The sequence below is a fragment of the Papio anubis genome, chromosome 9 (assembly GCF_008728515.1).
Source record: "Papio anubis isolate 15944 chromosome 9, Panubis1.0, whole genome shotgun sequence".
Lineage (NCBI taxonomy): Eukaryota > Metazoa > Chordata > Mammalia > Primates > Cercopithecidae > Papio > Papio anubis.
In genome coordinates this window covers 105,768,926-105,782,076 of record NC_044984.1, presented here as the reverse complement: position 1 = coordinate 105,782,076, position 13,151 = coordinate 105,768,926, and the positions used below count along the sequence as shown (strand labels likewise).

The 13,151-nt window shown below is 39.9% G+C and overlaps 1 protein-coding gene across 20 annotated transcripts in view; it reads left to right on the top strand.

Annotated features, from left to right (window-relative positions):
• Positions 1-13,151, top strand: part of ATXN2 (ataxin 2) — a 155,529-nt gene that overhangs the window by 127,876 nt on the left and 14,502 nt on the right. For 13 of the 20 annotated variants that reach the window (XM_021922948.2, XM_021922950.2, XM_021922947.2 and 10 more), the window contains 3 exons: positions 6,704-6,888; positions 7,205-7,337; positions 13,037-13,090. In XM_021922948.2, coding sequence (XP_021778640.2) covers positions 6,704-6,888; positions 7,205-7,337; positions 13,037-13,090 — 372 coding nt within the window. The remainder of the gene's footprint in view (positions 1-6,703; positions 6,889-7,204; positions 7,338-13,036; positions 13,091-13,151) is intronic. The other 7 variants (XM_021922943.2, XM_021922939.2, XM_021922936.2 and 4 more) reach the window with 1 other exon arrangement.

Here is a 13,151-nt window from a genome sequence, read left to right as displayed (position 1 = left end):
AGTATTGTTAATTTTAATGAAGCCTTATTTATCAAGCTTTTCTCTTAAGGTTCATGCTTTTTTGTATCATAATAAGAAATCTTTTACCTACCCTAGGTTATGAATGTTTTTATGGTTAGGTGTATGCTTGATTTCAGTTAGGTTTTGTGTAGGGTGTGATGTAAAGGTCGAGCTTCATTTTCTCCACCATAAATATTTACTCAATTTCTCTGGCACCAGCCTCTGTTTTCCATTGATGGCTTTATTTTTTTTTTCTCTTTTTGAAATCTTGTCACCCAGGCTGGAGTGCAGTAGTGTGACCTTGGCTCACTGCAACCTCCACTTTCCGGGGTCAAGCGATTCTGCCTCAGCCTCCTGAGTAGCTGGGATTACAGGTGCCCGCCACTACAGGCCTAGCTAATTTTTTTTTTTTTTTTTTTAGATGGAGTCTCACTCTTGCCCAGGCTAGAGTGCAGTGGCCGGATCTCGGCTCACTGCAAGCTCCGCCTCCCGGGTTCACGCCATTCTCCTGCCTCAGCCTCCCAACTAGCTGGGACTACAGGCGCCTGCCAGCACGCCTGGCTAATTTTGTTTGTGTATTTTTAGTAGAGACAGGGTTTCACCATATTGGCCAGGCTAGTCTCAAACTCCTGACCTCAGGTGGTCTGCTCGTCTCGGCCTCCCAAAGTTCTGGGATTACAGGCATGAGCCACTGTGCCCAGCTTTATTGAATTCAGTTGACCATATATGTATATATGTCTATTTGCGAACTGTTTCGTTGTATTGATCTTAAATATCCTTATGCCAATTCTCTCTTTATTGCTGTTACTTTGTAATCAACCTTTAAGACAGTTCATGTAAGTCTCCCAGTTATATTCTCATCAAAATTGTTCTTATTCTGCATTCTTTGAATTTCCAAATAAATTTTAGAATCAGCATAGGATTGTGCACTGAATCTTTGTATCAGTTCTGAGAGAAATATCTTCACAATATGGAATCTTCATTGATGTCATCATATACTGCTCCATTTATTTAAGTCTTAAGTTTCACCAGTGTTTTCTAGTTTTCTTTGTATCAATTTTGTGCCACTTTCTTAAATTTATCCCTTAGTATTTCATCTGTTTTGTGCTGTTGTGAGTGATGTTTTAAAAACTTCTGTTTGTTTATTCGTAAATAGAGATGCACTTGATTTTTTAATTTGATCCTGTATCTTGATGCATTGGTAAGCCCACTGTTTCTGGCAGTCCTTTAAGACTTAAACATAGAGTCATGATCTAATCACCATGTTGGTGGTGTTTTTTTTTTTTTTGGCCTTACTGTACTGGTGTGTTACTGAAAAAAGCATGAGATTTTGCCATGCTTCCATTCTTAGGGGTGAAACTGTCTTTCACTATTAAGCATAGAGTTAGGTGTTACTTCAGTTCCTGATTTGCAGAGAGGTGGGTTTTCTTTTTGATCATGAATGGTTGTTGGATTATGTTCAAATACTTTTTTATCATCTACTAAGTATATCATATTGACCAGGTACAGCGGCTCATACCTGTAACCTCAGAGCTTTGGGAGGCCAAGGCAGGAGGATCGCTTGAGGCCAGGAGTTCAAGACCAACCTGGGTGATATAGGAATACCCCATATCTACAAAATAATTTTAAAATTTGCTGGGTGTGGTGGCACACACCTGTAGTCCTAACTACTTGAGAGGCTGAGGAAGGAGGATTGCTTGAGCCCAGTAGTTTAAAGCTGCAGTGAGCTGTGAGTGCACCACTGTACTCCAGCCTGGGTGACAGAAGGAGACACTGTATTTAAAGTGCAAGTGTGTGTGTGTGTGTGTGTGTGCGTGCGCGCGCGCGCATGGATAGACAGATAGATAATAATGTAATTCCATTATGGTCATACAAACTGTTATGAAATGTCATTTTATCATATAACAAGTGTCCATTTGTGGTTGAATTTGTTTCTGGATTTTTCACTCTGCTTCACTAATCTAATAGGACTACCTTCTCATCCACTCACTGCCAAGACTGATTTTTTTGTTTTTTCAGATTACCTTGAATTTTGTTTATTTTTCCATATGAACTCTAAAATTACTACTAAAAAAATCAGTTGCCTTTTTAAAACCAGGTGATCTTTAAAATATATCTTAGGCTGGGCCCGGTGGCAGGTACCTGTAATTCTAACTACTTAGGAGACTGAGGCAGAAGAAGAATTGCTTGAACCTGGGAGGTGGAAGTTGTAGTTGAGCTGAGATCGTGCCCCTGTACTCCAGCCTGGGTGACAGAGCAAGACTCCCTCTTTAAAAAAAGAAGAAAAAAAAAATCCCACAGAAAAGATAAATCTTTTTACAATTAATTTGTTCCAATTAGGGTCCAAATCAGGCTTGCAAATTGGATTTGTTTATGTGTTGAAGTCTTTTTTTTTTTGTGATTGTTTCATATTCTGGTAACTTTTTTTTTTTTTTTTTTTTTTGAGATGGAGTCTTGCTCTGTTGCCTAGGCTGGAGTACAGTGGCACAATCTCAACTCACTGCAACCTCCTCTTCTGGAGTTCAAGCAGTTCTCCTGCCTCAGCCTCCCAAGTAGCCCAGCTTTTGTATTTTTAATAGAGATGGGGTTTCACCATGTTGGCCAGCCTGGTCTTGAACTCCTGACCTCAAATGATCCACCCGCCTCGGCCTCCCAAAGTGCTGGGATTAGAGGCGTGAGCCACCACTCCCAGCCTTGTGGTAACTTTTTATTATGAATGTTTTGAGACATTAATAACCTAGGCCAGTCATGTTTCATTCTACCCATTGTCTCTTAAGCTATTTATATAGTCCACTGGATTATTTTGAAGCAAATTCTAGACATTGCATCCGTTTATCCATCAACATTTTAATGTGTATCTTGAAGTCGGTTTTGGTTTTGTTTTTTGTTTTTGAGATGGGGTCTCGCTTTGTTGTCCAGGCTTGGAGTGCAGTAGTGCAATCATAGCTCACTGCTGCTTCGAATTCCTGGTCTCAAGAGCTCCTCCCTCCTCAGCCTCTCAAGCAGCTGTGACTACAGGCACATGCCACCTTGCCAGCTTTTCTTGTCTTGTCTTTCTTCTTCTTTGTTTTTTGTCTGTTTTTTTGAGACAGAGTCTCACCATCTTGCTATCTTGCCCAGGCTGGTCCTAAACTCCAGGGCTTGAGATATCTTTCTACCTCAGCCTCCTAAAGTGCTGGGATTACAGGCCAGCACTTTAGTGGGGTGCTGGATGAGCCATCACACCCAGCCAAGTGATAGGTTTTTTTGTTTGTTTTTTGAGACAGAGTCTAACTCTGTCACCTGAGCTGGAGTGCAGTGGCATGATTTCAGCTCAGTGCAGTCTCCACCAATTGGACTCAGGTGATCCTCCCAAGTAGCTGGGACTAAAGGTGCATGCCATCATACCTGGCTAATTTTTGTATTTTTTGTAGAGACAAGGTTTTGAATTCCTGAGCTCAAGCAGTCTGCTCACCTTGGCTCCCAAGGTGCCAGTATTACAGGCGTGAGCCACTGCACTCAGCCCTCATAGTTTTAATTATAGTTTTTCCCTTAGTTTTTGTCTTCTTCGTATCTTTGTACAATCCAACTTGTCTTGTATTTTTTTTCCCACCATCTGAATTTTGCTGACTGTATCCCTGTGTTGATATTTAAAGTAGACTTCTGTCCCCTGTAATCTTTGTAAACAGATAGTAGATAATGGAGGCTTGATAAGATTTTTTTTTTCCCGTGTTTCACAGATGTATGTACTTTGAGTGAGGAGTCATGTAACGTAACCAGTCTTTTTCCTGATAGGAGTAGCCAATGAGTTCCTAGATGTTTTACCTATCTAGGAGATAATATTTCCCTTTAGTGCCTTACTTTTTTTATTGTTGTCTTTTAGCAGCCATTGATGATAATTGTCTAGCCCAAGATCCATTATTTCCTTAGGGGTTACAGAATGGTGACATTCTTTTTCTTTCATCCCTTCTTCAATTATTACCTGGAATATTTTTATAAAGAAAAACTTTACCATATCCAGCTGTTTGGTTACCCTGAGGAAGAGTAATTTAAAATATTAATCATTTCCCTTTTTAAGGCAGTCTTCAAAATAATGAGTTGGTTTTCTGTTGTCCTCCAAAGGTAACCAATGAGATGGGTTTTTTTGTTGTTGATTCTTATTGTCAGTATAAACTTAGGGATTTTTTTTTTTTTTTTTTTTTAATTTTTTGGAGACAAGGTTGCTCTGTTACCTAGGCTGGAGTGCAGTGGGATGATCTGGGCATACTGCAGCCTCACTTCCCAAGCTAAGGCAATCTCCCCACCTCAGCCTCCCAAGTAGCTGGGACTACAGGCGAGCACCACCGTGCCCGGCTTAATTTTTGTGTGTTTTATAGAGACAGAGTTTCACCGTGTTGCCCAGGCTGGTGTCGAACTCCTGAGCTCAAGCAGTCTGCCTGTATCAGCCTTACAAAGTGGTGGGACTACAGGCATGAGCCACCATGGCAGGCCAGAATCACAATAAACTTATAAATTAACTTGAGAAGAAATGATTGATGTCTTTATGATGTTGAGTCTTCCTGTTCAAGAACAAAGTATACCTTCAGTAGCATATTAAAGTTTATCCTTGGCTGTATGCGGTGGCTCACGCCTGTAATTCCAACTCTTTGGGAGGCGGAGGTGGGCAGATCACCTGAGGTCAGGAGTTCGAGACCAGCCTGGCCAACCTGGTGAAACCCCGTCTCTACTAAAAATACAAAAACAAGTATTAGCCAGGCATGGTGCTCCCCTGTAGTCCCAGCTACTCCAGAGGCTGAGGTAGGAGAATCGCTTGAACCCAGGAGGCAGAAATTGCAGTGAGTCAAGATTGCACCACTGCACTTCAGCTTGGGCAACCAAGCGAGACTCAAAGAAAATAAATAAATAAAAATAAAGTTTATCCTTAAGGTTTTGTACATTTTTTTCAGTGTATGCCTTAGGTAGGTTCTTTTTTAATGTTAATGTAACCCAGGGACTTCTCTTCCATTGCATCTTCTAACTGATTACTTATGAAGTACCACATATGAAGGCTACTGCTGTCTGTATGTTAGTTTTTACTCGGCTCCTTTACTAAATTCCAATCCTTTGAGGTGTTGGATAAAAATATTTTTAACATTTTTCAAGTAACAGGCAGAGTCAAGGACTTGGTTTCTTTTCTTCCCCTCCTGTCCACTCCCCTCCCCTTTTTTGAGACAGGGTCTCACTTCTTCACCCAGGCTGGAGTGCAGTGGTGCAATCATGGCTCACTGCGGCATCTACCTCCCTGGCTGAAATGTTCCTCCCACCTCAACCTCCTGAGTAGCGGGGACCATAGATGCACAGCACCGCGGCTGGCTAATATTTTTGTATTTTTTGTGGAGACAGGGTCTCCCCATGTTGCCCAGGCTGGTCCCAAACTCCTGAGCTCAAGCAGTCCGCTCGCCCTGGCCTCCTAAAGTGCAGAGATTATAAGCGTGAGCTATTGCACCTGGCCTGAGGATCATGTTTTAACATGAAAATTGGTGGAGATGCACGATATCTAAATAATAGCACCATAGTATACTTGACTAGCTTTTTAATTTGTTTTAAATATACGGGAAGGTAATAAGTAACAAAGTAATAATAGTGAATAGTTTAAGCTCAGTTAGTGAGCATAATTGAACAAACTTTCATTTGATAAAAGTGATAGTTTTCAGTGGCTTTTTGTCTACCAAAAGGAGGTGCTTTTTAAATACATGCATCCAAGATAAAATGTAGAAAAATTTTCAGGTTTACTTTTCTACATAGATAAAATAATTTGTAACGACCTCTCCCAAATTTCAGCAACAGTCAGTGAATGTTTAGCCACAAATTTGCAGTTAATTATATAATCAGTTCTTAGGATTTTATGAACAAGTTCTATATTCTTTGTGGCTTATACCTAGTTGTAAGCAGTCATTCCATAATTCTTTTCCTGAAGTGGCTTGGTTAATGCCACACCAGAAACAGGTCTCAGACAATAGTGCTGTAAGAAATGTGTGAGGAAAGAGGCATATGGAAAGTAGCTAGCTTGTGCTGGAGGAACTGGAAAAAAACCTCACATTGGAGACGACAGTTGAGCTGAATTCTTAACTGGAGTTGTAACAGGGAGAGGCCCTTACACGCAGACCACCTGTGTGGATTAAGATAAGACATAGAGTAGTCTTTTAAAAGAACTATTATTTAGAAACCTGCTATATGCTACATGGTGCTGTGTTATACTGGGTTTGAGAAAGAATGGGAAGTGTTACAAGGATTCGGTGGTAGGAAATGAGGAAGATAGAAAGTTAGTGTTGGATCTGTTTTGGCTCTTTGGTCATACTTTTGTTTTTCTCAAAATGAATGCAGTGCCTGTCCCAGAAAATATCATATGAGAAGTGATTTCAAAATGCTGTAAGAGTCTGTTTCAGGGACTTGATCAAGTCTGAGGGCCATGTGAGAAAGTCTCTCTGAGGAAGTTGCTTTCAAGCTGACACCTGAAGGATGAGGCAGAATTATCCCAGCTGGGATTTGGGAACTGGTGTTTGAGGCTGAGGACTAGCATGCATGATACGCAGACAACCCAGAGTGGCAGAAGTGGGAGTGGTATGAGATGGCATCAGAGACGCAGATGCAGGGTCAAATCATTCAGAGCCTCCTAGACCATGTGAACACATGTATTATGCTGTGGAGATACTGTTTAATAGGCAGTCTGCTTTTTTTTCTGCAGTACCAAATATGCCCCAACAGCGGCAAGACCAGCATCATCAGAGTGCCATGATGCATCCAGCGTCAGCAGCGGGCCCACCGATTGCAGCCACCCCACCAGCTTACTCCACGCAATATGTTGCCTACAGTCCTCAGCAGTTCCCAAATCAACCCCTTGTTCAGCATGTGCCACATTATCAGTCTCAGGTAAGGCTGGTAGGGCTAACTCTTAATTTTTGTACCATTTAAAAAAGTTTTTAATATGGTAAAGGGATTTTCCTTTATAATTTTTGCTTTTGTGTGATGGTAGGGTAGATAGATAAGGACTTGGGGACCCTTTTTAATATATATTCAAAGGTTACTGATCATTGTAACAGGTTCAGAGGAAACAGCCAAGAAAGATTTGAGAGTTTACAGTTGTTTCTGGAAATCTGGAAACCATGGAGTTAAAAATCTTAACTAAAGTCCGCTTGGCTCTATTTGCAGTATTGATGTTCTTTCTTTATTTTTTGTTTGAACACAGCATCCTCATGTCTATAGTCCTGTAATACAGGGTAATGCTAGAATGATGGCACCACCAACACATGCCCAGCCTGGTTTAGTGTCTTCTTCAGCAACTCAGTACGGGGCTCATGAGCAGACGCATGCGATGTATGGTAGGAAGCACTTTGTTTGTCTTTTCCAGTGTGTGTGACTCTTCTTAATTTAAGTTTCTGAAAACATACTCTAAGAATAACCTGACCTTTTATGACATTGAGGGTCAAGAATCTGAAGGAAAAGATGAACTCGTTTCTTTGCCTGACTTGCTTTATAAGTCTTGGCAAATAGTTTCTACTTCTGTACCTGGTCTTCAGATCTCTCTCCTGCTTTAACTAAAATGTAATGATGTTTATAATGGCAAAGCATCTTTGTGGAGAAAGGTACCTTTCTCCTCTTCCTCATCAGTATTATGCTTTGGTATATCCTATGACGTGCAAGAGAATTTTATAATAATAAAAGCATAAAAGCGTTTTCAGCATGAAAACATTCTGCTTCACTACTTGATCTGTGGGTCACGGGCATTCGGTTTTTTGTTTGTTTGTTTTTGTTTGTTTGTTTTTGCTGTTTGTTATAATGATAATGCTATGTTTCTACATCATGCTGTATTTTAAGTGGTTGAATATTATGTAATATTAGATATATTTTAGACATGATTCACACTTTATAACCAATGTAAACAGAATGCTGAAATGAAAATGAGAAGTATTTTATGTAAAACTAAGCAGTATTTATATGTGACAGTAATAAGCAAAAACCCATCTTCATTTTGTGACTAAACAGAAAAATTTGTGTAGATCAACTTAGCAGCTGTCTAAAGTACCAAAATAACAGATTTTTCACTGTTGATAATTTAAAATTAAATGTCCACTTGTATATCTTATGATATAGAATTAATGGATTGCTTCAAATGTTTTTCAGAATATGCTTTTAAATAGTACTGATTTCATTAAGATGTTTTGTTCTGAATATTTCTGAGAACTATAGTGTCATTTAGTTTTCCTATTTGCATTTTTGGTTTTTTGGAGTAGAGGATAATTTTGGTTTATTTGTACAGTTGAAAAGTGTACTGCTATGAGGATGAGATTACAGTTACATGCAGCTACATTGACATTTCATTTTTAAAACCTCTTTTAAACTTTTTGAAATACTAAGAATATAAAATTTTTATTTTTTAAGTTTAGATGTCCTGAACAAGTATGTCTAGGCAAAACTGAGTTATTTAAGAATTTACGGCCGGGCGCGGTGGCTCATGACTGTAATCCCGGCACTTTGGGAGGCCAAGGCGGGTGGGTCATGAGGTCAGGAGATCGAGACCAGCCTGGCCAACATGGTGAAACCCCGTCTCTACTAAAAATACAAAAAATTGGCCGGGTGCGGTGGCACGCGCCTATAGTCCTGACTACTCAGGAGACTGAGGCAGCAGAATTGCTTGAACCCAGGAGGCAGAGGTTGCAGTGAGCTGAGATCGCACCATTGCACTCCAACCTGGGCGACAGAACAAGACTCTGTTTAAAAAAAAAAAAAAAAAAGAATTTACAGATTTCTGGCAAACCCTCTTCTTGAGACATTACTACTTTTCATATCACCTCTGTCCTTTTTAACAGAGTGTTAAAAGTTTTAACATTCTGTAGGTTAATGAGAATAGGACTTGGGCAGCAGCAATCATCCTTCCTATTACCTGTAACCCACAGCTTATGCTTTCTTCCTGGAGGTTCTTGTCTGTCATAAAACTCACTGCTGATAGGAATTTGTACATCATCAAAGGTGTTTAGTTTTATAAAACTTAAGCCCAGTCTTAATTTCCCACATTATCACCTTCAACTTTTTATTGTGGATTTTACATTTTAAATAAAAAAATTGTGTGATTGCTACATTTTGGAAAACATTTTTTTCAAGAAGCCCATCCGTAATTTAATTGTAAAAGATACTGACAAACTGACTTGGTTTATTATTTTGGTTATGACTCCATGTCATTTGACTTGTCTTTAGTTGTCTTAACCAGGACTGAATATGCGTGAAAAGGCACGATTGATTCATCATGCTGGCTTTTATGCAACTTGTATATATTTTAACAATTTTCCAGTTTGCTAAAGGCCTAGGTTAAAAGTTCATTATGATTGTTTGTACATTTCTGGTGAATACATCATGATTTAACAAGTGGAAAAACATCTCTTTCCTTCCATTTTTTGGCATACTCCCCTTGGAATCAGATGTGAAACTTTTGAGCTAAAATTTCCATTGCATTTGGAGAGTAGATGTTTGTGTACCAGTGCTTTTGAGACATTGTAGCAATAATACTGTAATGTTCAGCAGAATCTTTCTTCCCATGTGTTCATTCACTGCCAACATCTGGCTTCATCTTTTGGATGAATGTTCATTTATTTTGAAACAGCCTATAGGGTAAATACTGTGTTTGAGGTACGAATGATTTTCATAACTACTTCCCAGAACATGTCCATTTGAAGAGCATGGGGCCTTAGACCCCAAAGTCCATTTATGTGTGGGCAAATAGGAAATGTTGCAAATAAAACACAGCACTAGATCTAAAGTCCAGTGAAATCTGGAACGAACTAGTCATTAGAACCAGTTCTTTTTCTTTTTTTTTTTTTTTTGAGACGGAGTCTTGCTCTGTCCCCCTGGCTGGAGTGCAGTGGCGCGATCTCGGCTCACTGCAAGCTCCGCCTCCCGGGTTCCCGCCATTCTCCTGCCTCAGCCTCCCAAGTAGCTGGGACTACAGGCACCTGCCACCGCGCCCGGCTAATTTTTTGTATTTTTAGTAGAGACGGGGTTTCACCATGGTCTCGATCTCCTGACCTTGTGATCCGCCCGCCTCGGCCTCCCAAAGTGCTGGGATTACAGGCGTGAGCCACCGCGCCCGGCCAGAACCAGTTCTTTCATGCCAGGAGAAGGTTACTCAGCCAAATATGAACTACTCTCCTGCAGTTTACACAGGTGGTATTTAATTGCTATCTGTATGGAGGCAGGCTAGGAGCAAGGGTGTGGACTTATTGTGATTGTCACTAGTTAATCAAGATTCCCTTTGGGGTGCTTAAGACCCTAAAAAGGCAGTAGGAGCTGGGCATGGTGGCTCACACCTGTAATCCAAGCACTTGGGGAGGCTGAAGTGGAGGATCGCTTAGCCCAGGTGTTCAAGACCAGTCTCGGCAAGATGGGGAGATCCCGTCTCTACCAAAAAAAAAAAAAAGAAAAAGTCTAGTCATGGTGGCATGTGCCTGTAGTCCTGCCTACCCGGGAAGCTGAGATGGGAGGATCACTTGAGCCCAGGACTTTGAGGCTACAGTGAGCTATGATGGCACCACTGTAATGCAGCTTGGGTGACAGAGCAAGACCCTGTCTCTATTTAAAAAAAGAAAACATCAGAAAGAATTGTTTTGTTCTATGCCATCATAAGCCATAATTTAATCTGCTTAAGCACATTCTTCATTAAATCTTCAGTGGCTTATTTGAATTATTAGACTTTCAAAGCCTTATTATATCAAATATAAACAAAATTTGAAGTACATTCTTATAAACTATAACAAACTTACATAGAAGTGTTAATTTTATACTCATCTTCCCTGAAGGATTTGTATTTTATAAATATATTAAATATATTGCCATAAATTTTCTCAAAGGAACCAAATACTTTGAGTATGAATTGTGCTTTTTTTAAGCTACATCCTATCTAGGTTTTTAAAACATTTAATGCAAACAGAACGTGCACCCAGATGTTGGTGACAATTTCATGTCACCTTTTCTCATTCGTTGTTATGGCCATAGCCAAAGGCATTGAAAACATAAGACCACTAATGACTGCAAAATGAAATCCTGATTATTGTTTTTAAATTTTTAGTATGTTTAATACAAATATGCTAACATTACTGAACAGTTAAATTGATCAAATAGGAGAGTTATTTATTACATTCTAAAAAATTATTGACCTTGTACTCTTTCTAGCTATCTTAGAAAGGGCTTTTGTCAAAAACCTCATCTCTTTGATGTCTTCTGTTTTGTTTTGTTTTGTTTTGTTTTGAGATGGAGTCTTGCCCTGTCGCCCAAGCTGGAGTGCGGTGGCACCATCTTGGCTCACTGCAGGCTCCACCTCCTGGGTTAACGCCATTCTCCTGCCTCAGCCTCCCAAGTAGTTGGGACTACAGGTGCCCGCCACTGTGCCCGGCTAATTTTTTGTATTTTGTTTAGTAGAGATCGGGTTTCACTGTGTTAGCCAGGATGGTCTCGATCTCCTGACCTCGTGATCCATCCGCCTCGGCCTCCCAAAATGCTGGGATTACAGGTGTGAGCCACCGTGCCCAGCCTCTTTTTTTTTTTTTTTTTTTTCCTTTTCTTTTTCTTTTTTTCCTTTTTGAGACAGAGTCTCGCTCTGTCGCCCAGGCTGGAGTGCAATGGCGCAATCTTGGCTCACCGCAACCTCTGCCTCCTGGGTTCAAGCAATTCTCCGCCTCAGCCTCCTGAGTAGCTGGGACTACAGGTGCCTGCCACCATGCCTGGCTAATTTTTATATTTTTAGTAGTGACCAGGTTTCACCATGTTGGTCAGGCTGGTGTTGAACTCCCGACCTCAGGTGATCCACCCACCTCAGCCTCCCAAAGTGCTGGGATTACAGGTGTGAGCCACTGCGCCTGGCCTCTTTGATGTCTCTTAATCTAACTTTCATCATTGCCTCTACCCCATCCCTTCTAAGAAGTTAATTTTTTTTTTTTTTTCCTATCACATCTATTCTTTTTTTTTTTTTTTTTAAGACAATTTCACTCTGTCGCCCATTCTGGAGTACAGTGGCATGATCTTGGCTCACTGCAACCTCTGCCTCCCAGGTTCAAGTGACTTTTCTGCCTCAGCCTCCCAAGTAGCTGGGACTACAGGTGTGCGCCACCACAACCGGCCAATTTTTGTATTTTTAGTAGAGACGGGGTTTCACCATCTTGGCCAGGCTGGTCTCGAACTTCTGACCTCGTGATTTGTCTGCCTAGGCCTCCCGAAGTCCTGGGATTACAGATGTGAGCCACCACGCCCAGCCTCACATCTACTCCTCTAATTCATCTAATTTTGTTTTATGGTGATGCTTTTACCTTTCAGAAAGAGTAATAAACTTTTCTAACTAGGGCCATTAGGAAGAGTTAGATCCAGAATCCTGTTTTGGTTTGTTTTTGGTAGTTTAATGCAGATTAGTAAGATAAGTAAGAAAATACAGTAAGTAAAAAAAAAAAAAGTGAAAAGCATCCATAATCCCTCCACCTGACAGTTGCCTTTTAACATTTTGTGTGTATCCTTCCAGGTGTATTTAAATTCACTCATATGCCCTATCCCTTTATGCAGACATGTTTTAATAAGAAATGATAATATTCATGTTTATATTTTTGCAATGTTCCTAAATTTTTGGATCCATTGCTAGATGATCTTTCAGGATAATGACATCTCCATTAGTAATGTTTTGCAAAATTGTGTGTCTGTTGAATTAAACTTGGTAAATATTGTTTCATTTTGGTACATGATTTATATCAAGGTTGTTCAGTAGAATGCCATGTTGGTCTTTTTATTAGATAATTATTTTATTCCTTTCACTTTTAAGCAAGTCAGCATGACAACTTGACACCTAAGCTAAGTACAGAAGAACAGTGTCTTCCGGTTTAGTTCTTTCTTTTAAAATTCTGTAACAGTGTTTAAAGTGCTTGTCATCTCTTATAAAAATAATTATGCATGAATACAAAAAGAAATTACTAATATGTCAACCTTTCCAGAAAATTCGGAAAATGCACACCTCAAAAGGCTAATTTACCTTTCTATTTCCCAAATTCAGCATGTCCCAAATTACCATACAACAAGGAGACAAGCCCTTCTTTCTACTTTGCCAGTGAGTTGGGTTTTTTATACTAATTTTTAATTGTACAGTAAAACACTTTTTAAAGAATACA